This window comes from Symphalangus syndactylus, chromosome 22, assembly GCF_028878055.3.
Source record: "Symphalangus syndactylus isolate Jambi chromosome 22, NHGRI_mSymSyn1-v2.1_pri, whole genome shotgun sequence".
NCBI lineage: Eukaryota > Metazoa > Chordata > Mammalia > Primates > Hylobatidae > Symphalangus > Symphalangus syndactylus.
Window position 1 is genome coordinate 49,532,892 of NC_072444.2, and position 24,925 is coordinate 49,557,816.

General features: G+C 38.8%; 1 protein-coding gene across 10 annotated transcripts in view; it reads left to right on the forward strand.

Annotated features, from left to right (window-relative positions):
• CLASP1 (cytoplasmic linker associated protein 1) overlaps positions 1-24,925 on the forward strand; it is a 303,251-nt gene that overhangs the window by 165,602 nt on the left and 112,724 nt on the right. For all 10 annotated transcript variants that reach the window (XM_063631296.1, XM_055262139.2, XM_055262140.2 and 7 more), the window contains exons 9-16: positions 6,807-6,959; positions 11,909-11,982; positions 13,324-13,416; positions 14,384-14,529; positions 15,531-15,666; positions 16,744-16,814; positions 22,536-22,595; positions 23,390-23,467. In XM_063631296.1, coding sequence (XP_063487366.1) covers positions 6,807-6,959; positions 11,909-11,982; positions 13,324-13,416; positions 14,384-14,529; positions 15,531-15,666; positions 16,744-16,814; positions 22,536-22,595; positions 23,390-23,467 — 811 coding nt within the window. The remainder of the gene's footprint in view (positions 1-6,806; positions 6,960-11,908; positions 11,983-13,323; positions 13,417-14,383; positions 14,530-15,530; positions 15,667-16,743; positions 16,815-22,535; positions 22,596-23,389; positions 23,468-24,925) is intronic.

The following is a 24,925-nucleotide window of genomic DNA, read 5'->3' on the forward strand; positions in this document are numbered from 1 at the left end:
CTTTCTAGCAGGAAAATTTGGAAGCTTAAAAACTATTTGAGGTTTTAATTGTCTTTGTTGATTTGTCCTCAGTTATTTTCATAGCCTTGTTTGAATTTATTATCTTATTAAACCATATGCACATTAAAAAGGTAATAAAAGCTTCTAAAAATGATATATGAGAAAAGATTTTCATCCATTCACAAATTTTGCCTTTCTTCATGTGGACTACCAGAATTAAATTTTTTTGAATGTCTACTGGGTGTTGGCCCAGACTCTGTTCTAGATGTTGTAAATACCAAGAAGAATACAAAATGGTCCCTACTCCAGGGACAGAGAGACCAAACAGATCTGCAGCCAGCTAATTTCAGGGGGCGATGGAGTAAATGGTACACGCATAGTCAGAGCCGGGCAGGATCTCAGGCTAGCAGTACACTCGTGTTTTCAAGAATGCATATGGGTGTGTCTGGCAGACAGGACAAGAATTGAGATAGCAGAAACAGCCTTTGCAAAAGGTTTGGAGCTCTGCAAATTCAAGAAGAAAGAAATTTTGGGATATTTATGAAAAGCAGCCGTCTTTGGGCTGATTATCCTGTCTCTGTGCAGCTTCCTCTTGAGAGAGCTAATTATAGTCTAGTTAGTAGGCTGCCACATTTCTTACTCCCTTGGAGGAGAATCTCAATTAGCAGGGAGTGGGTGAATCTGAAAGCCTGTCAGGATAGCAGCTTCTTCAAAGTGACCCTGCTGCAGTGAAGCAGAGAGATAGTTGTCTTTTCTTTAGAAGATGAGGCATTTTCTCCCCACTTCTATCCATCAAAGCCTGCCTCAGGAGAAGAGAAGGAAAAGCTTTGTAGTTTAGGTTCTGGCTTTCCTGGTGGATCGGCAATGAGCAGATATTTCTTAGTTTCTGTGACGTTTTGTTGGTCATCATAGATGAGTGTTTAAATTTTCCAAGCGAACAGCATGGCCCAAAGCTTCTAATTACAAGTTCCAGACACCAGACTTGAATTCATGTTTGTCTTTAGACTGATATCTCTGCCCCCCATAGCCAAACTTGTAGCCACAGTGGTGTATTCCTTCTGATCTGTCTGTGGCTTGTTGCTTGGTATCTCCCCTATGCAGCCTGGTTAAAGTTCAGTTCTGGGGCAGCTGGGCTCTGCTGGGGCTTTCTTAGGGACTTCAGTGGAGGCTGCTGAAGGGACTGGTTCTGACCTCCTAGTGCTGGCCCTGGCTATCCCTCAGCCTGCCTCCAGCATCTGGACCTCAGTAGTAGACCTGTTCAGCTTCTGGAAGTCTGCTAGTTTGCTTCTAAGGCCATGGATGATTGTGTTTGTAATCTGGCTTTATTTTTGCTGTTTTGCTGCTATTTTTCCCTTCATTATGTCTACTTACTTGGATTGCCAGGGGTAGGGTGATTCAGGGTTGGATGAAAATTATAGTATCACTCTGTAGAAATTTCATGAGTCATTTTTAAGTGGTTTATCCTGATGCTGTAGAAGGTGGAATGGAGCTCAGGTGATTTTTAAAGTATCAAAGGAGGTGATGCTTGCTAGGAACTGAAGGCTTCCATCTGCTTATTTCAGATTTCTACCCAAGACTATCAGATGAGAAAAGTGGCCCTCCCATGGCAGTCTTTGCAGTGGGGCTGAAGATACAATTAATTATTTCTGTGGGCTTAAAGAGAACTTCCCCTTAAGACGATTTTATGTGTAACACATGCTGTTGTATTATGTGAAAATGTTAAAATTGATGTAATGGCATGAGCCTGCAGTTAAAAATACTCATTTTTACCCATTTCTGCCTTAGTTAAAGCTCTAGAAAAAGAGGTTAGATACTACCAGATGTCTGCTTAGCAGAAAAGCCTAAAGAAAATGGGAATCCAAATGGCTAGTAGAGTTCAGTATGGGTTAATTTAGCTGAGAAATACTGTAATGTTAGAACCTGGATGTGAGACTCTTCATCCTGGACTGTAACCATGGTCCAGTTGCAGATACAGCTTATTTGCCCAGTTAAAGAATGGCTCATTCTACATAGCAGAATTTCCCAGTTAAGTGAAACTAGGTACCTTTCTGATGACCCAGCCTCCTTTTAAATTTAATCTTAATTTCTGATGTCTGAAAAGCTAGGAAACATAGGCTAAACTTATTTTTAAACAGTATGTTAGTTAAGTTTTCAAATAATTGTCTCAGTTGGTTTTTATCCTCCAAAAGCCTTTGCAGGTGTTTTCAGTTCAAAGCATTGTGTCCAGCTCTTAATCTAGAAAATAAATACACTTTTTGTCCTCTATTTTCCTGAATTTCCAATCGAGATGGGAAATGTGAATTACTTCCTTCACTAGCTCACAGATCATTGAAAAATTGAATCTTAAGTTGTGCGGGGTCATTGTGCTGTTATTGTATAGATGTGATTTGACCCCTGTACTATCAACCGTATTCTAAGCATTTTGGGTTTAGGGGTTTTTATGTGCATGTGTTTGCTTTTCGTAGTTTCTATTAGGCTATTAGGCCTTCAGCTCACTTATTAACATTACTTTGCTTAATTCGTGCGTCCTCCTCACTATCCCTATAGTTAGTTGCTTCTAATTTGCTTAGGAAATCAGCTAAATAAGCTTGTTAGATTTGTTTCTAAAGGGTAAGTAAAAAGACAAGCAGCCTCCTAAAGTTCAGTTTAAAAAGCCCTACATTGGCTGCTCAGTATGCCTTTTCCTCCTTCTCTTCTTTTTTTTTTTTATTTGAGACGGAGTCTTGCTCTGTCACCCAGGCTGGAGCGCAGTGGCGCGATCTTGGCTTACTGCAACCTCTGCCTCTCAGGTTCACGCCATTCTCCTGCCTCAGCCTCCCAAGTACCTGGGACTACAGGTGCCTGCCACCACGCCCGGCTAACTTTTTGTATTTTTAGTAGAGACGGGGTGTCACCGTGTTAACCAGGATGGTCTCTATCTCCTGACCTCGTGATCTGCCTGCTTCGGCCGCCCAAAGTGCTGGGATTACAGGCGTGAGCCACCGCGCCTGGCCTCCTCCTTCCCTACTTTGGGAGGCATTTCATACAAGTGTTGGTGATGAAGGGCATGCCTTCTCAGTAAGGTTTGTGATACACTATCGTGTGACATCTTCAGGCAATTTAGACAAGTTATAATTAACTTTGAAAAATATATGCTCTTTGAGGACGGAAATGGAACCACTTCCATTTTCTTCATGCCTTCCCTGTGCCTTATTTCCTGTATAGTTTTGTGTGTGTCATCTAGTACAGCAACACATATATCCTAATTTTGGTTCCCCTGGCCCCCAGATTATTGGCATGTTACATAAGAATATAAAAAGAATGGGCCGGGCGTGGTGGCTCACGCTTGTAATCCCAGCACTTTGGGAGGCCGAGGCGGGCGGATCACGAGGTCAGGAGATCGAGACCATGGTGAAACCCCGTCTCTACTAAAAATACAAAAAATTAGCCGGGCGTGGTGGCGGGCGCCTGTAGTCCCAGCTACTCGGAGAGGCTGAGGCAGGAGAATGGCGTGAACCCGGGAGGCGGAGCTTGCAGTGAGCCGAGATAGCGCCATTGCACTCCAGCCTGGGCGACAGAGTGAGACTCCGTTTCAAAAAAAAAAAAAAAAAAAAAAAAAGAATATAAAAAGAATGAAAGCTAAATATTTTTGCTTTAAATAGTCGTCTTTTATAGAAATGATAATGTGAAAGAATTAAAACAGGAGAATAAATAATAAAATATGAGGAGAAAGTCTTATATTTATCCACATATTTACCGTATCTACTGCTCTTTATTTCTTTATGTAAATCCAAGTTTCCAACTGGTATCATTTTTCCTTTTGCCTGAAGATCTTCCTGTTAATTTCTTGAAGTGCAGGTCTGCTGATGACAATTTTTGTTTGAGTTTTTATTTTGCCTTTATTCTTAACATGTTTTCACTGGATATAGAATTCTAGGTTACTTCTAGGTGAATACCATTTTCAAGCGTCATTTCCATTGTGTTCTGGCTGGCAGGGTTTGTGATGAAGTCGGCTGCTGCTTTTATGTTTGTTCTTCTGTGTGCTATGTCTCTTCCCCTGGCTGCTCTTGTCTGGGTTTAAGCAGTTTGATAATGGTGTGCCTCCGTATGCTTTTCTGTGTGTGTGTCTTGCTTGGGGCGTGCAGCTTCTTGGATCTGTAGGTTTATAATTTCTATCAAATTTGGAAATGTTTTGGCCATCATTTCTCAGTCTTTTTCTGTCCTTCCCCTTCTTCCCCTCGTGCTGCGGGCCTGCGGTGTTGTGTATGTTAGACTGCTTGATATTATCCTTCATGTCTCTGAGACTCTATTCCATTTATTTATTTTTTCAGCCTATTTTGTTTCTGTGTTTATTTTGGATAAATTCTATTGCTGTATGTTTAAGTTCCCTGATTTTTTTCTTTACTTCTACAGTGTTTAGTCTGTACTTAATCTCAATCAGTGAAATTTTCATTTCAGATATTATGTTTTCTTAAAATCTGTAAGTTCCATTGGATTCTTTAAAAAAAACTTTTTTTTCTTATGAATGTCTATGAATTCTTTTAATATTGAACATAGTTATAATAGAAGTTTAATGTTCTTATTTCATCATTTCTCAGAAGTTTACTATTTTCTGATTTTTTTGCCCCTCCTGATTATGGGCCACATTTTCTTCCCTCTTGTCATGTTTAGGAAAATTTTTTCTAAGGCTTGTCTGTACATAGTGAAGGAATTTTTTTTTTTTTTATTATACCTTAGGTTTTAGGGTACATGTGCACAATGTGCAGGTTTGTTACATATGTATCCATGTGCCATGTTGATTTCCTGCACCCATTAACTCGTTATTTAGCATTAGGTATATCTCCTAATGCTGTCCTTCCCCCCTCCCCCTACCCCACAACAGTCCCCGGAGTGTGATGTTCCCCTTCCTGTGTCCATGAGTTCTCATTGTTCAATTCCCACCTATGAGTGAGAACATGCGGTGTTTGGTTTTTTGTCCTTGCGATAGTTTACTGAGAATGATGTTTTCCAATTTCATCCATGTCCCTACAAAGGAGACGAACTCATCATTTTTTATGGCTGCATAGGAATTTCTTATTAGATGTTGTGTATTGTGAATGTTACCTTGTTGAGTGTCTATGTCTTGTTACATTTGTTTTAGGAATATCATGCTTTGTTTTGGCAAATCAGATAAGTTACTTGCAGGTCTGCCTAATGCCCTGTAGGCCTGCTTTTAAGCTCTGATAGGGCAGATTTCATTTAACTTTCACTCCAGACATACTTCAGTCTCACTAAGACCTGACCTCTCTGGGGTTCTCCATTGAATGCCTTGGGTAGGGGTCACCAAGAACATTCCACTTTGGCTGTTTGGAGCTTCCCTACTTGTGTAAACTCTAAGAATTGTTCATTTCACACCTTCTTGGTCGTTTTCTGCCTGCTTCGTGGAAGTTCACTCACACACTTGAGGCCTAGAACTTAGCACATTTCTGTAGCCCTATTTCTGTGTAGCTTCCTGTAATTTCTAGCACCCTCAACTTCTCTGAACTCTGTTCTTTATTGTCTGCAGTATCTAATCTGCAGGGCTACTAAGTTTAATTTGAGTTCCCCTTCCCTGTACTTGGTGACCTGGAAATTATTAACACCTCCAGGCAGAAAGTTGGGGTGATTGTATAGCTTACCTTGTTTGTTTCTTTTCTTGCAGGGAAAAACAAACAAATCCATATCTTTATGCAAATTAGCTGAACAGCCAAGTTCTTAACTGCCTGTTGTCCAGTGCCTGCATGTAGTCTTTTTATATATACTGTCAGGTTTTCTAGCTATTTATTGCAAGAGGTTAAGTCTGGTTCACGCCTAGTCTATCACTGATGCAAGCAAAAATTTCAGGAATTCCATTGAAATTGGTCCGTTGAAAATAATTCTTGGCAACTGAGTACTGTTCTAAATGACATGCCTGAATATGTTAGAAGACTGAACTAAACATAATTTACATGAATTTGTGAGTGAAGCATGATAGTGTCCTCATGTCTCCCATTAATTTTTTACCTGTCTCACAGACTGGAACTGTTCCCACTCAGCAGAATGATTATGATTTAAGGTAGTAGAATAATGACAGCAGTTCAAATGTTCTTGGAGCTCCCCAGAGGACAGATAGGCTGAGTGAGATCTGTCCTTGTCACTGCTAATGCTGGCAGTACTCAGTGGGTGACTTCTCCTTTGGGTTGTTCTTATTCTTTACGTTAGATTTAAATTTTCCTTTTGGGAAGGCCATTATGAACCACTTTCTGAATCCACGGGAAGTCTATGCTAATTAAGAGCACTGTGCATCTGAATCAATGAAAAATGGATGTATAGATTGAAAGAACCATCTTGAAACAGCATGGCGTAACAAGACAATCTGGGGGATTTAAAGGCACAGTGAAAGGAGCTAATTTGCATAAGGACATGGATTTGTGAAGATGTCTTTCTCTCCTCCTCCCCCTACACTGTGTTGAATACACTGAACCATGTAATTTGGAGTGCATGGATGGTCAGAAATGTTCCAGAATGTGAAAATAACTGTTTTTAGGTGGTGGTTTTATGAGAGATTGTTTCCTTCTTTATATTTGTTCTATTTTTCAAAATTTGAGTGCGAAAGTATTCTGGGTATATGAAAGCAAGTATGATCTTTGTAGCTTCATTCTGGGCTTAACCTAAGGCTTTCCAGACCCTAGAGGGGCACCTCAGATTCCAAAAGAGTGTGCAAAATCAGTCTTGAAGACTAATTGTTTTATAATCAGGTGAAAAAGTATATATATATATATTTTGTTTTTGTTTTTTAAAAAACATTGGTTTCTGTGCTTACTGTTCAGATAAAAATTTCGATGATGAAGATTCTGTGGATGGTAACAGACCTTCCTCTGCTAGTTCTACATCATCCAAGGCTCCACCAAGTTCTCGGAGAAACGTTGGAATGGGAACCACCCGCCGGCTTGGTTCATCCACCCTTGGATCCAAGTCTTCAGGTTAGTCTAAGCCATATGTGGTGTTCTGGGGTCAGCTATGCCAGCTTTTCAAACCAGAGGTGCAAGTACTTGCCTATGGTAGCCCTCAGAAGTGATACAGTCCCCATATGCAGCAGGTTTCTGCCTGCTATTCTTTAATTGAATTAGCATTGCGATACTGATGCTGATAAGCTGGGAAGTTGTAAATTTGAGCTACTGTGTTGACTTTTGCCACATTCTGGTAAGGTGGAGCCTATAGGAGAAGGAAGCCAGCACAGAGGAAAGCATAGCTCAGAGATAAGAACAAGAGCGCACCCTCATTGCATTATTTAGTTATCTGGATCCAGCAATGCCTGAAACCACTAGAGGCGTTTTAGACAATTTCTATTTAACAAGACTGAGAATAATCCAGAAGTCACACTGTAACTCCTGTCTTTAAAGTATATCTTGTAGACTGGCCCCTAGGTATGGGGGTGTGTGTGCATACTCCGCATGCAGGGTTGGGCTGTGGGTGGTGGAGACCAGCCACTTCTGCTGCAGTTCCCGGTGAGCCATGGTGAGGTGGCAGCTGTTGGTATGTCTTTTGGATAGCAGCATGAAGTGGACCTGGGCCAGTGGGAGGTAGCTCTGTGGGAGTGGAAGGCCTGTATTTCTCTACCTGGACCGCAGGCTCTTCATGCAGGAAGGGCAGAGCTCAAGACCGCAAAGACAATCATCTGTAGAAAGCTGGGTAGCAGCAGCCCCACAGAAGAGTGACCAGACTGTTAAAAGAAAAACGAACAGAAAACAGCAACAACAAAAAACCCCATCCAAAGGACCACAGCCTCAAAGATCAAAGGTAGATAAGCCCACAAAGATAAGAAAGAATCAACACAAAAGTGCTGAAAACTCAAAAAGCCGGAGTGGCCCTTTTCCTTCAGCAACCCCTCTCCAGCAAGGGCTCAGAACTAGGGTGAGACTGAGATGGCTGAAATGACAGAAGTAGGCCTCAGAATGTGGATAATAATGAAATTCACTGAGCTAAAGGAGCATGGGGTTGGGCTTAGGGTTGGGGTTAGGGTTAGGGTATTCACATAGGAAGAGAGGAAGTCAAAATATCTTTATTTGCAGATGACATGATCCTATATCTAGAAAAACCCCAGTGTCTCAGCCCAAAAGCTTCTTAAGCTGATAAGCAACTTCAGCAAAGTCTCAGGATACAAAATCAATGTGCAAATATCGCTAGTATTCCTGTACATCAACACCAGGCCAGCAGAGAGCCAAATCTTGAATGAATTCCCATTCACAATTGCCACAAAAAGAATAAAATACCTAGGAATACAGCTAACAAGGGAAGTGGAGGACTTCCTCAAGGAGCACTACAAAACACTGCTCAAAGAAATCAGAGACGATACAAACAAATGGAAAAACAGTCCATGCTCATGGATAGGAAGAATTAATATTATGAAATGGCCATACTGCCCAAAGCAATTATAGATTTAATGCTATTCCTATTAAACTAACATTGACAGAATTAGAAGAAACTATCTTAAAATCCATATGGAACCAAATAAGAGCTCATATAGCCAAGGCAATCCTAAGCAAAAAGAACAAAGCTGGAGGCATCATGCTATCCAACTTTATACTATAAGGCTACCCCTAACCAAAACAGTGTGGTACTAGTACAAGAACAGACACATAGACCAATGGAATAGAATAGAGAACCCAGAAATAAAGACCCCACGACTACAACCATCTGATCTTTGACAAACCTGATAAAAACAAGCAATGGGGAAAGAATTCCCTGTTTAATAAATGGTGCTGGGAGAACTGGGTAGCCATACGCAGAAAATTGAAACTGGACCTCTTCCTTACACGCTATACAAAAATCAAGATGGATGAAAGACTTAAGTGTATAACTCAAAACTATAAAACCCTAGAAGAAAATCTAGGCAATGCCATTTAGGACATAGGCATGGGCAGAGATTTCATGACGAAGACGCCAAAAGCAATTGCAACAAAAGCAAAAATTGACAAATGGACCTAATTAAAGAGCTTGTGCACAGCAAAATAAACTGTCATCAGAAAGAACATGCAACCTACAGAATGGGAGAAAAATTTTGCAATCTATCCATCTGACAAAGGCCTAACATCCAGAATCTACAAGGAACTTAAATTTACAAGAAAAAACAACCCCATTAAAAAGTGGGCAAAGAAAATGAGCAGACAGTTAAGAAAAGAGGATGAACATGCGGCCAACAAACATGAAAAAAAGCTCAACATCACTGTTTATTAGAGAAATGCAAATCACAATGAGATACCATCTCACACCAGTCAGAATGGCTGTTATTAAAAAGTCAGAAAAACAATAGATGATGGTGAGGTTGTGGAGAAAAAGGAGTGCTTTTACACTGTTGGTGGGAGTGTAAATTAATTCAACCACTGTGGAAGACAGTGTGGCAATTCCTCAAAGACCTAGAGGCAGAAATACCATTTGACCCAGCAATCCCATTACTGGGCATATACCCAAAGGAATATAAATCATTCTGTTATAAAGATACATGTATGCATATGTTCATCCCAGCACTATTCACAGTAGCAAAGACATGGAATCAACCTAAATGCCCATCAATGACAGACTGGATAAAGAAAATGTGGTACATATATACCATGGAATACTATGCATTCATAAAAAGGAACAAGATCACGTCCTTTGCAGGAACATGGATGGAGGTGGAAGCCATTATCCTCAACAGTCTAATGCAGGAACAGAAAACCAAATACTGCATGTTCTCACTTATAAGTGGGAGCTGAATGATGAGAACACATGGACACATGGGTGGGGAAAACACACACTGGGACGTGTTGCAGGGTTTGGGATAAGAGAATAGCTAATGTGCTGGTTTTAATACCTAGGTGATGGGATGATCTGTGCAGCAAACCACCATGGCACACGTTTACCTATGTAACAAACCTGCACATCCTACACATGTACCCCTGAATTTAAAAAAGTTGGGAATAAAAATAAGTAAGATAAAACACATTTTGTTCTTACAAGTAACATGGTTCCTTGTGAGACCAGTATGGATGTTGCATTAAATAAATTGTAGGAGATTTCTCCCATAAATTCTTCCTTTCACCCCTAATGTAGACAGTTAAGTTGTTATATACAACTCTCATTTTCTCTCAAATTTTACATTTACATGCAAATTCCCTCTGAAATTTACCTCAGAAAAATTGTGTAGCTGCTGCTCTTAGAACCGTTTTCACTGATGGCTGTGAGCTTTGAGCTGTTGTTGGTGGTGGGGATAGTGGTGGGTGGGGAATCCCATGAGCCAAAAAAGAGGAAGCCGAGTGGGCCAAGTAAAAGCTGTACTCATGATTAGCATTAAAATGCTGTCTCCTGATGGCCTCTCCTGAATTCTGAACTGGCCCTAGAATATTGGTATCTTGACAAGACCAGCATGCGACCACTCTGCCTCCTGACCCCAGCATCTGTGATAGAGGAGCTGTAAGAATGTTAATTGTGCTTATCTCTAGTTCTTTCTAATCATTTTTTTGGTGTATTTTAAAACATTTTACTTTTTGTTATTGAGTTTAAGTTCACATAACATAAAATTAGCCATTTTAAAGGGAATGTTTTCAGTGTTTCGTCTACCTTGTAGCATATATCAATACATTGTTCCTTTTGATGCCTGAACAATCTTTCTAATCTTTTTTCTTGATCTATTCTTGGGTAATTATCCATTGCACAAACAAGGCTTAGAAAATTACTAGACTGGTGTTTTCCTTCCCATCTCACGTCCATACCCCTTCCAGAAGTCCCTGCTGTGTAGATCATGCACATATCAGCCCGGTTTTCCCCTTCAGCCCTGCACTTATCCTTTTTCCATGTTGTTTAATGCCATAGTCATGAATTTCCTGGTTAGCTCCTCCTCATCAGATAGCTTAGGCTCAGGGACTGTTGTTGGCCTTTGAGTCTTCTTTGGTATTTGTGGGTACATGGTGTAGGGCCTTATGCAAAGGAGGCATTCAGGGCCTGTCTGCTCAATGGGATCCAGTTTTTATGCTAAAACAGACACAGAACACCATATCACAGTGAGTGACTATCGTCCTTTATAGTAGTTAGCTTTTCCACATTGTGAGTAATCTTCAGCAAGAGTGATGACACACATTTACTGCTACCTGGGATTGTCTTTAAAGCCCCTTTCTGTCTGGATAGTTATCAGGACCCCAAACACCAGATACATGTGTGGTAAGAAGGTCTTAGAAAAGCAATCAGACTAATCCATGTAAATCATTAATGGGAGTTATGAAGATGACTATAGACACCGGTTTTTACAATGTGAAAAAAATCTGATAAAGCATCACTTGGTTTTCATACATAAAGGGGAGCTCATACTAGCAAAAAGAAATACTTTCTTCAAATACTTTTAATTATACAAAGCATCTTAGGATAAGTTTGTAGGAGAAACTTGTAACTGATTCTTAAGTGAAAAAAATGACAGTTATCATGAGTTCAAGGAAATAGAAATGTTTTCAAACTAATATAAAGTTAAATAAAACTGTGAAATTATTTAGGACTTGTTTGAATATTCACAAATTTGTTATGCTGGATTCCCAGTAATAACAAGTTATTCCCTGATGAATTAAATTTTCTGCTTGATCCATTTATTAGGAATCTTTCAAAGGACTTGTATATTAATACAATATCTAAATCCTTTAAAACCCATACCCCCCCTGCTTAAACAGGTAGTCTAAGTGACCTTAAGCTAATGTATATAGCATTGTAGAATTACTATATTTCATCTTGATATGAAGTCAGTAATGTTTGTCAATTTCATGACACTCCAAAGTTATATGAAGCCTTTTTAAAAAATGTTCTGAATCTTCCAAAATGTAATTTTGATTGTGTATGTTTAGACTTCTTCAGTGTATGTGTTATATACATTGTTTCATATTGTTTACATTTTTAAAATTCTTTTTTACAGCTGCAAAAGAAGGAGCTGGTGCTGTTGATGAAGAGGATTTTATTAAAGCATTTGATGATGTACCTGTAGTACAGGTCAGTGAGGAGATTTGAGTATGATTACAAACAAGGGTCAACTTGCTCTTCAAGTTTTATTTTTCAATTCTGCCTATGTAATGTTGTTTACTAGGTCAGGTAATTTTAACTGTCAACACTACAGGAGATCTGAGGTGCAGACTAGAAAATGTTGGAGCAAAAGTCAAGGCCCAAGATGATCTTTCAGTAAGAACAGGAAAGACATTGGTTGTTCTATTATTAAGTTTATGGATCAGGCCACATAAAAGAGAAAGAAATAGATGATGCTAAATTAGAGAATAAAAAAAGTATATTTATTTAGGGATTTTTTTTAGAAAAATTCATAAATTGGAAGGATTTTGGTGTCTGAAAAGTTATAGAGAATGGTTTAATAAGAGCTTAGTTTATACCTTCTTTGATGCTTCACTTTAAGTACCTAACAGATGAAACAAAGATTATTTATAAAAATTGGGATACAGCCACAAGTTTTTGACTGCTTTGTGCCTTAGTATCGTGTGTTGCTGATTGAGACTAATACTTTTCCTCAGCCTACACTGACTGTCTGTGCTCTGGATTCCTGTGGCACTTACTGTCTGTTATGTATAACTCTCTTTGCCACCTTGGTTGCCATATGTGTATAAAGCAGGTAACAAGAATCTCAGTGGCCTAGGCAACATGATGAAACCTCATCTCTATAAAAGATACAAAAATCATCCATGGTGGCTTGTGCCTATAGTTCTAGCTACTCGGGAGAGTGAGGTGGGAGGCTCCCTTGAACCCGGGAGGTGGAGTTTGTCGTGAGCCGAGATTGCGCCACTGCACTCCATCCTGGGTGACAGAGTGAGACCCAGTGTCTTAAACAAAAAACAATCTCGGGTTCAGGTTCTTCCTTAAGTACTTGACCTGACCTTCCCAGCATACATCAAGATTGATTATACCCTGTACCTTACCTGTTTTCTAGGTAAGATGTGGGGATAAATGAGAAAGTAGATTTGAAAGTGTTTAAAATTATAGGTGTAGTGTCATGTTATAAATAATACTAAGTGATAAATGACTTAGGCATCACTGGCTGTTTCCCGTTAGGCTTGTTTCTCTTCGTACATGAAATCATCTGTTAAGTTTATAGTAAAGCTATGTTTGAGGCAGGGTTATTCACATATGACAGCAAATCTTGTGAGTGCACATTTATAGTTAGAAAGATTCTCATTATAGACAAAACTGTTCAGATATTTTCTCATAGGTATTTCTTAAAAATGAAATAATTTCTTTTACTATACTTAATGTTCTTGACTTCATGTAATTAAGAAATAATCTGTTTATTCTGCATGTTTTTATATTGATTGTAATTAATTTTGCTTACAGATTTATTCCAGCCGAGACCTTGAGGAATCCATAAACAAAATTAGGGAAATATTATCTGATGACAAGCACGATTGGGAGCAGAGAGTAAATGCTGTAAGCTGTTGACTTCATGTGATTACATTTTCATAAGATGTATTTAAATATCTCAAACACTTTATTGTGAAATTGGGACAGCTCTAATGAATTCTAAATAGTACATATTTTAAATTCAAATTATCATATTTATGCTTCACCCTTTTAGTAGAGTACCTCCTTTTTATTTTGAAAACACACCAACTTACACCTTTATGAATCGCCTAGTCTTTTAACAAAGACCTAACTGTGCAATGTATGGTGATAGTATCCACTCTCACCTTAGCAGAAATTTCATTCTGTGATTGTTTGCCTTTAAGGTGGCTTTTTTGTGGCATTTTTAGTGTATGTCCTCCAGTATTCTTTTCTTTCTTCTTACCACTTGCTAGAAAGTTATGTCTCCTTTATTTTTAAAAGTAGATTAATGGAAAGTGGGCTGGGCATTAAAGTGAGGGTGTGTCTTATCTGAGAAGGTTATTTTCTACTGGTTGGCTGGCAAGAAGAGAGGTGGTACAATTGCCATTATATTGTATTTCAAATTCAGACCAGCCAGTTAATGGTTCAGTGGAGGATAGTAAATACTATAGGAATGCTTCTTCCTTTGATTCTTAAATAAATGGCAGTTGAAGTGGGGTGTTGGGGGTAGGTAAGCTTTGGAGGGGCTTTTCACAAGCCAAAAGTTTTTAATTATTTATCATTAGTGTTGTAGGATCTATAAATACTTTAAGATATTTCAAATGTAAAACTTTTTTTACAGAAATTATAATATATGTGTCACAAATACTCCAGTTAAAAATTATTTAGTCTTATTTGTGATATGTAGATTTGTTTATTGTATTAGCTAATATTTAACTGGCTGAATTCTCTTGGGAAAACTTTCTAATCAGTTGAACTTTTAACAATGATCTCTTTTGTATTTGATGGCTTCTTTTGTGTATTTTATGTTAGAATTGTTTTCTATTTTTCTGAATTTTCTCTATTCCATTAGCTAAAAAAGATTAGATCTTTACTTTTGGCTGGTGCTGCTGAGTATGATAACTTCTTTCAACATTTGCGTCTTTTGGATGGAGCCTTTAAACTCTCTGCTAAGGATCTGCGGTCTCAGGTAGTGCGGGAGGCTTGTATCACGTTGGGGTAAGGACCGCGATGCTCCATATTCTCACCATAAAATAGTGTCACCACAGAGCTTCAGAGATGTCTCCTTGAACATGTGAGCTGGGTCTCTTTAATGTAAATTCTGACTAGTCTCCAAGACCCATTCCAGTTAACACTTCTTTCAGTAGTTTTACAGTACTTTTTGCTCAATTATGTGAAATGTGACAGATTTTAAATTTTATTCAATGACATAGCTCTGAAGCCTTTATTTCAAACTTTGAAGCAGTTGTTAATATGGAAAAATGAAATTCTATAAAATCCTGTTTCTCTGATTTTTCATTGATTTTTGCTGGCAGGTAATAGGGTGTTTATCAGAATGTTTGTTCCTAGAAGAGTACTGTAAAGTTAAAGGCATTTACTGCAGTAAAATTTCATTCTAGCTGTACATGTACTAGTGATCAAAGCTAATAAAACTTTGTGTTAGAATGTATGTCGGAATATCAAAGCAGCAGCACGAGGAGGCATTGCAGCTGTTTAAAGTTTTGGCTGAAGTCAGATTTTGAAGCCTGAATATTTTATGTTAAGATAAAAGAAAAAAGAAAAAGGAGCCAAGGGTGCTTTTTCATATTTGTGTTTTATAAATATATAATCAGTTTGTTTGCTATTTTAAGACTAGTTGGGGCAGGTGGGCTGGTATGTGCCTGGAGTCCCAGCTACTTGGAAAGCCAAAGTGGGAGGATTGCTTGAGCCCAAGAGTTCAAGTTCAGCATGGGCAACATAGTGAGATCCTGCCTCTAGAAAACAAACAAAAAGCTCCACAGACTAGTTGGAAATGTTTTTTTAAAAAACAAACAAACAAAAAAACAAAAGAACTTTTGGGCTAAGAACTATTTGCCATGTTCTTAACATGCACATCGGAAATCTTAGACCCTCGTCCTTTCTAGATAACTTTAAATGAAGGCTCTAGATGTTAAGTGGTTTAAATGCTTCACTGTCTCTAAGAAAAATAACTACAGTCCAGTATCCATTTCTTGTTTTAGGCATCTGTCATCAGTTCTGGGGAATAAGTTTGACCATGGAGCTGAAGCCATTATGCCAACTATCTTTAATTTAATTCCAAACAGTGCCAAAATTATGGCCACATCTGGTGTTGTAGCTGTTAGGTTAATTATTCGGGTAAGTATGTTATAGGCCATACATGAAATAAGCAAGTGGTAAATACTGATGGTTGATAAATATTAGAGGCATTTTTGTTAACATAATTATATTGAATAATTAAATTTATTAGCATAATTATAGTGGAATTTTATATATATATATCATCTTTTCCCCCTACTTAATTGTGGCATGTGAGCTTTTTATAATCCATAATGTGAATTATGGATGTGTTATAAAGTTAATGAGGTATTGATTGTGAACTCATTATTAATTTAAAATGTTCGAACATCCGGTGTCTGCTTCTGAGTTTATATTGTATTCTTGTTACTCAGATATTACCCTTAGTCTTACCTCCTTAGTCCCAGTCCTTCCATTTTAGGTATTGGTGCTTGTGGTTTTACTGTTCACCCAAAAGTTTGATTAATTGCACATAAGCACGAAACAAAATGTTCTCTTTGATTAGGTTTTCTAGGCACTTATTTAAATTTAAATAATTATCCAAGTAATTTATACACAAGTTTTTAACAAAATCTAATAGTTCACAAAGGTTTAAAATGGTTTTCCACATTATCTCCCCACCACTTTCAAGTCATTTTTGCCCAGAGGCAGCTCTTGAAACTTTGAGGCTTGATGATGTTGTCTAAAATCTATCCAGAATATTCTTGATTATTGGTTATTTACTTTGTATTATAAGTTCTTACTGTTCTTACTTGCACTGCCTACTTTAACTGTTAAACCCAAGGTCATTATTGGACATTTCCATTGAAACAGTATCAAAATATATTGGTCTGATGACACCTTTTAAACCCACTCCTTTTAAACCCACTCAGATCTCTACAGCTGAGATAATTTAGACCTCGTACTAATGATTGTTTTAGGCTTATCTTCATGTCATCATGTTGCCTGTTCTTAACTCTGTAAATTTTCTAATGGCTTTTGACAATATCCTGTGAATTCTTTTTTTCTTTTTAAAACTCACTGACATTCTAATCTGAATGTATATGTGCTATAAGTAGGTTAGTAAGGAAGTGATTCTCTTAATTTTGTTTTTTGTATTTGCAAGTGTTGACCTCTGTTTTTTGTTGTTATTCACAGCACACACACATCCCTAGGTTAATACCTGTCATAACAAGCAACTGTACCTCTAAGTCTGTCGCAGTTAGAAGGTAAATTTTAAAGGGTTTTCTCATTGTTTTTGAATTGTTTAAAAACCAAAACAAATTCCATATCTCCTTCCATGGATAAAATTTCATGTATAACATGCTTAGTATTACTTAAAATTACTGCGATAAATGACTTTGAGTTGAAGAATCAAGATCTAAATATTTTGGGAAATGAATGTGGACAACCTCTATTATGTTTCTATATTTGTGTGTGTGTGCGTGTATGTGTGTGTATGTGTATGTGTCTGTGTGAGAGAAAGTGAGTTTGGGTGTAGTGGCAGAAGAAGGGGAGAGGACTCCCTGTACCTTTTTTTCCTGTGATAATCCTCCTACCTTTGTCATCGGTCTGCCCTATTCCCTGAGTAAAGGCAGTAACTGCATGCAAGAAAAAAATACCATAAACATCAATGGCAGTAGTTTCATATTAACACAGGCAAGGGGAAAGGTATGTGTTTGCATCTTCTGTTAGCGATTTCTGGGATTCTGAATCTTCACCGTCACTTAGTTTTGCACAGTTGTGGGAGATATACCCAGAAGACACAGGCAAATACAACCTGGGTAACTAGCTAGGGGTTTGTTCCCAAGTCCCCATCTTATATGTCCTGGTGAGCTGCCCTAAACTACGTGTGAGGAATAAAGACTGTTCTTTCAGCTCAGACCTGTGATTCTTGAGTGTTTTAAGAGTCTTTTAAAATCTATGGACCCTCTTTCCAGCAAGTGGTAAATGTACAGAATAGTTTTGTGTAGGTTTTCAGGGAATTCATGAATACCACTAAAGCTGTTCCAGTAGACTGTATTGGGAGTCTTACAGGATAATTACTAGCAGGCTTGGAGAACCTTTTGGCCCCATTCCCTTAGCTGTGTGTCTTGATCTAGTCCTGTGAAAGAGTCCTTCACTCTAAGATTTAGAGCCCAAATGAACTTTGCCAGCCATTTACCCTTTTTCCTGGGGTGTCTTATTGATCCTGCCGGGTTTCTATAGGTACAAGACCCTCTTAAGCATGAAGCAGCTCTATATTTGTTGTTTTAAAATTTATTTTATTATTTTTAACAAATTGACCACAGACCGCCTTTTTAAAAATTTCCTTTCCTTTCCTTCCTTCCTTTCTTGCCTTTCTTCCTTTATTGCCTTCCTTTCTTTTCTTTCTTTCACCCAGGCTGGAGTGCAGCACACTGTAACCTCAAGCTCCTGGACTTCCAAGTAGCTGGGACTACAGGCACACACCACCATGGCCCACTAGTCTTTTCTTTTTTTACTTTTTTTTTTTTTAGAGACGGGGGTCTCATTATGTTGCCCAAGGATGATCTCGAACTCCTGGGCTCAAGCAGTCTTCCCACCTTGATCTCCCAAAGTGCTGGGATTATAGATGTGAGCCACCATGCCCAACCTTTGTTTTTTTAATTGGCAAGTAAAAATTGTGAAGACTTATGGTGTACAACATGCTGTGTTGATAATGTGTATACATTTTGTAATGGTTAAATCAAGCTCTTTAACGTGTGTATCACCTCACATACTTATTTTTTTGTGGTGAGAACACTTGAAATGTACTCTCAGCAATTTTAAAGTATATAATACGTTGTTACTAACTGTAGTCACGTCACTATGATGTACAATCGATCTCTTGAACTTACTCCTATCTACCTGACATTTTGCATACTTTACATCTCCCCAGTCTCCCAACCCCCAGCTTCTGGGAACCCCATTCTACTTTCTGCTTCTATGAGTCCAATTTTGTTTGCTTTAGAGGTGGTGCCTCACTCTGTCACCCAGGCTAGAGTGCAGTGGCACAATCATGGCTCACTGCAGTCTCTAACTCTTGGGCTCAAGTGATCCTCCCGCCTCAGTCTCCCAAGTAGGTGAGACCATAGGCGTGCGCCACCATGCCCCCAGCTAAGTTTTAAATTTTTTGTAGCGGTAAGGTCTCACCATGTTGCCCAGGCTGGCCTCGCCTCCAAAGTGCTGGGATTGCAGGTGTGAGCCACTGCACCAAACCTGAGTTGACTTTTTTGGATTCCACACTTAAGTGAGATCATGTAATATTTGTCTTTGTATGCCTGGCTTATTTCATTTAAGATAATATTTTCCAGGTTTATCTGTGTTGTCTTAAATGACAAGATTTATTTTGTTGTTGTTAAGGCTGAATAGATTCTGTTGTGTATATATGCTACATTATCTTTATCTCGTCATCTGTTGATGGATACTTAGGTTGATTCCCTATCTTGGCTATTGTGAATAGTCTTGCAATAATCATGAGAGTTCAGATATCTCTTCAACTTACTGACTTAATTTTTTTGGGATATATACCTAGTAGTTGGTTTTATATCCATCTCATTAATAACTACATGAAAGACAAAAAGAGAAAAGAGGAATAATCCAGCTATCTAAAGTCACGAAAAAAGAGATTTATACCTTCCACTGAAAAAATGTAATTCCTTATTGTGTGGCTCAAGTATGTACCCCGGGGAATGCAATCTACCCTTGACCTAGGGTTCAGCTTCTCTTGGGGTTAGAGTGGAGCAGCTTTAGCTCCCCCTAGAGATGAGAATGTAAAGTCGGCATGCCGGAGGGATGATTATGAACTTCAGAACCTGAGCAGCATCAGTTGAAACATTGCTCTCCCACTTACTCGTTTGACTTGTTAGCTATAAGGGTACCCCTCTGTAAGGTTTGGAGGATTCACAATCATTACGTAAAACATTTAGTGAAAGCTTAATTTGTTGCAGCTGTGGCTGTTGTTATTTTCATCTTGCTACTGTTGTTTTCATTTCGCTATTGTAAGGTTTCCAAGAGAAATCCAGAATGTGTTTTTCCTTGCGTAAGGCAAAATTTCTCCAATAAGATGACACAGATCTTTGTTGTGGAACATTGCAGGATGTTTAGGGGATTCATCATCTTGGGCTGCCATTACAAAATACTACAGACTGGATGGCATGAAGAACAGATTTATTTCTCACAGTCTAGAGCAAGCTTGTCCAACCATGCAGCACAGGACAGCTTTGAATGCCCAATACAAATTCTTAAACTTTCTTAAAACATTATGAGATTTTTTTTAAGCTCATCTGCTATCGTTAGTGTTAGTGTATTTTATTTGTGGCCCAAGACAATTATTTTTCTTTCACTGTGGCCCAGAGGAGCCAAAAGATTGGATACCCCTGGCCTAGAGGCTGGAAGTTCAAAATCGGTGTGCCAGCAAGGTCAGATTCTGGTGAGGACTCTCGTCCTGGCCTGTAGACCAGTGTTTTCCTGTGTCCTCACACGGGAGAGAGGGAGAGCAGGGTGGGAAGGAGGAGAGAACAAGCTACCTGTTATCTCTTCTTATAGGGACACTAATCTCATAATGAGGGCCCCATTATCATGCCTAATCTAAACCATATCACTTCCCAAAGGTCCCATCTCCAAATAACCATCACATTGAGAGTAAGGACTTCAACATATTAATTTTGGGGGGTGGGGGGCAGGGAGATAAAATTCGCTTCATAACATTTAGCAGTTCTGGCCTTTGGCACTAAATATGAGTAGCACCCTACAGTCATTGTGACAATAGAAATGCCGCCACCCTCACCAATTTCTGAACCACACACTCGGATTGTTACTTCTGTATTTAGCCAGTGGGTATTAGTCAGAACTGTATGTCTTAATGCTGAGAGAAGTAATAGGGACCATCTTGCCCAGTCCCTATGCCCTCTGCCCTCAGAAAGGGAGAGGGAGCTTAAGAGGGCAGTGTAAGCAAGGCAGTACACCTTCTGTTACATATTCAGCCTGTGCTTAGCTTCGCTTCATAGAATTGGTAACAAATGGATTACACACACTCTGACATTAACATATATATTGTGGAATTAAGAGTTCAGATACAGCAGTGATTAAAGCTTGCTGATGTTTTCCCAAGAAGCTTCATAGATGGGTTAAAAATGAGCCACATTTTGAAAGATGAGTAGGAATAAGCGCAGTAAAGAGCCAAGAAAAACCCAGATTGGGAAATGCCACAGGCAAAAGGGTGAAAGTAGAATAAACATGGTCTAGATTGGGGATTGGGACAGGAATGGGGAGGGTAATGGTGAGGAATGTGTGTGTGTAGTTGGTGTCTTTTCCTTTGAAAAGCTTGCTCCACCAGTCTGGCCCCACCACTGCCAGCCCTAGGACCAAGCTGCATGGCTCTCCTGTGAGCTGCTGGAGCCCCTTGCATTCTGGCAATGTAACTGTTTGTCTCTTATGTTCTCTGGGCTGTGTCTTGGTTATCATTGGATCTCTAGCATCTAGTATGGGGTAAAGGGTTAGTAAATAATTATTTTTATTTATTTATTTTTGAGACAGGGTCTGACTTGGTTGCCTAAACTGGAGTGCAGTGGTGCAATCATAGTTCATTGCAGTCTCAAACTTCTGGGCCCAAGCAATCCACCCACCTCAGCTTCCTAAATAGCTAGGACTTTATTAGTGCATGCCACCATGCCCAACTAATTTTTTAAAAAAATATTTTGTAGAGACAGTGTCTTACTTTGTTGCCTAGGCTGGTCTCAAATGCCTGGCTTCAAGTGATCCTCCTGCCTTGCCCTCCCAAAGTGCTGGGATTACAGGCGTGAGTCGCTGCTCCCAGCCTTGATTTATTGAGTGATTGTGTATGGATTATAAGTTGTGAATTGGGAAGGTTGTAGGAAAGAAAGTCTGGTCATTTCTTTAGAGAAAGATTTTACTTCTGATTTGTGTGTTCTTGAATGGGTTCCTAGGACTATTAGGATTTATTCATACAAAAATAGAAATGCTAGACCTAGGAAAAAGAAATTTTTATTTATTTATTTGTTTGTTTATTTGACAGTCTCGCTCTGTCACCTAGGCTGGAGTGCAGTGGCACGAAATCGGCTCACTGCAACCTCTGCCTCCTGGATTCAAGTGATTCTCTTGCCTCAGCCTCCTGAGTAGCTGGGATTATAGGCACCCGCCACCATGCCTGGCTAATTTTTGTGTTTTTAGTAGAGATGGGGTTTCACCATGTTAGCCAGGCTGGTCTTGAACTCCTGACCTCAAGTGATCCGCCCACCTTGGCCTCCTAAGGTGCTGGGATTACAGGAGTGAGCCATTGTGCCCGGCCAGAAAAAGACAATTTTGTAGAGGTAGAACCTGAAGTGGTGATGTAATCTAAATTGTTTTTGTGCACAAATCAGACCAAGAAAAATCATAAAAGTGAAAAGGCTTAAAGAAGGATGCTGAAAGGTTGGTTGGAGGAAAGCAAAGCAGTTGGAGAAAATCCATTTTAAGCACTATTTAGGGCCTTAGCATGAAAATATGGAGAGCACTTAGTTTTTCAAGGTACTTTTAACTTTTTTTGTGCAAAGCATTCTCCGAAATTAATGCAAAGACCTGATTCTGTCATGTTTGTTGATCTTCTGTGCATGTGTACATTCTCTGTTAACATATTACTTAGGATAGTATAAAAATGAATGACAGTGGTAACTCCTTTCAGTGATGTTGCCATGAAGTGCAAGCTTCTGATTGGAGAGAAATGCTTGGATCCTGTCCCTGTGTCCCTGTGGCACCAATAGGTGCTTAATTACTTTCATTTGCTTTGGTTTTTAGTCAGTTCTGATTCATTCTTTACGTTCTGTTTTTCTAATCATAAAAGTCAGAAGAAATGTACTAATTTTAAAAAATAGTATTGGGTCACTTAAGAAAAATGCTGTTTCATTTTCACTAAAATATATATTAATAAGTTGTGTATTAATACTTTTTAGGCGCTGTTTTGAATTTTTAGATTTGCTTTTACAAGAATGGCAGACACATTCACTAGAACGGTGAGCATCTGATTTGAAACCATTTTTCCCTCTGAATTGAGTCTTTAGAGTGAATGCTTTGGTGAGTGGTCCAGCTGGCTTTCTGTAAGAATGGAGGAATATATGTGTTTGTTTTCATGACTACATCTGTTGTTTTATTGATGTTGGCCACATAATATTCGCAGACACTTTTAGTGAATTTCATTGGTTGAAATACTACTATGTCCATGTGCATTCTGACAGCTGCAGAGCCAATATAAACTGTTACTGACACTGGCGCTGCTGCTTGACATTCCCATCAGTTCCCATGAGGTAACTGTTTAAAGTTGCTGTTAGTTGACAAGTGTTAGATCCTTCAAGGAATTTCACTCATTTGAAAGTTTTCTTTTTCTGCCTCTGTATTTGATGTAGACAGCCTATTTAATATTAAGGTGATTATCTCACAATTTCCATAGAAACTAGTTCTGATGGGAAAACACAAGCTTTTGTTGTTTGGGTTCGTAAAAGATTGAGCTATAAGTGCACATTTTTAAAAAATCAGCTTGTGTTTTTTTAAAAAATTCCCACAAGAGAATAGGGTTATCAAAGTCCTTAGGCGTGGGTGGGTTGGAGTGGCGCTAGGGTGTTGGGACAGGGTTGGAAATTAAAGAACTGTAGGAGTGCCCTGCTTTGCCCAGCCACGTGGGAACTAACCAGCCTTGGCACAGAGGCTCCCAGCTCCATGTTGCCATTTGGAAGTTATTTCTCCCACCTGGTTTCATCTGCATCAAACCATACATTTATGATTGTTACCGCTTTCTTTTCTAAATATCTAGACACATATCAGTATTAGCTGAAACAATAAAGAAGGGAATACATGATGCTGATTCTGAAGCAAGAATAGAAGCCAGAAAGTAAGTTTTTATTGTACATCACTTTTTAAATTAATGTCTTCTATATTTCACATGAATTATAGGATTGCCTTATTAAAAACTTAAGTTACTTGAACATATTTGTTAACCGTGACTTTTAAACATGACCCCCAAAAGGACATTTTGAAATATTTCTCTCTTTTTTTAATAACATCACTCAACCTTGTAAATAAACAGGACTGAGGGAGACAAAAGAATGCTTGTTTTTACATTCACCACAAATTATCACATAGCTCTGGAAGGCAGTTGTATACATGCTCAATGTATTCTTTTATTCATTAAGCCATATTGTAATCCAAAGCTGCTTTAATGATTTACCATGAAAAATCTTGGTCACAGGGAATTCTCTCCCTGCAGTCACTTCTTTGCAGCATCTGTGGTTCCTTGGTGTGAATCATATTAAGGGGAGTTGGATCGACTAATGCCTGGGATTATCACAGTGATAACTTGTTGTTTCTGTCTCATAAGTGAGGTACTTTTGCCATTAGGACTGAGTTTTCTCCAATTATGTGGCCATGGCCTCTGTATTCGTTACCTCCTTGAAAAATTTTTTTTTTTTTTGAGATGGAGTCTCATTTTGTTGCCCAGGCTGGAGTTCAGTGGCGCAATCTCGGCTCACTGCAAGCTCCACCTCCCAGGTTCTCGCCATTCTCCTACCTCAGCCTCCCAAGTAGCTGGGACTACAGGCGTTTGCCCTCACGCCTGGCTAATGTTTTGTATTTTTAGTAGACACATGGTTTCACCGTGTTAGCCAGGATAGTCTCGATCTCCTGACCTCATGGTCCACCCGCCTCAGCCTCCCAAAGTGCTGGAATTACAGGTGTGAGCCACTGTGTCCGGCCTTGGAAATAATTTTTGCCAGTGTGACTGTAAATACCAGAAGTTTGATATTAAGACATTCTCTCTTGGATTGATAACTACTGCCAATATTGCATCTGTGATTTTTTTTGAATTTACTCTCACAGTTGACCAACTCTCCTAATTGATACGTGCTAAAATCTAATTGTACTAGCCTGCAATGTTACGGTTTTACTTAGCTGCATTAATACATCCTGATCTAGTACTTATTGCTCTTTGACTGCCTTCACAGTTAAATTATATTTCACTTGTTTCTGAGCTTATTATAACTATGAAGTGTTTGTGCCAATTTTTTCTTGGCTAGTTTCTACCAAAATAAGTGACATAATTAATCGTTGCTAAAAACTATTAGGAATGGATTTGTTAATGATCTGTTTATGCTGTTTTTATCCTTGTATTGGACCCTCCCCACCCCCGGCCCATTTTTTCTTGGTCTTTAATCATAATGTGATACAGATTTCAAGTAGCTCTGAACATTTTAAAATTTTTCTTTCACATATGTTACCTAAGGCAATTTTAAATACTTTGTATCAAGAGATGTGAAATTGCATTTATAATAGCTGCCATTTTAATGAGCCTGCC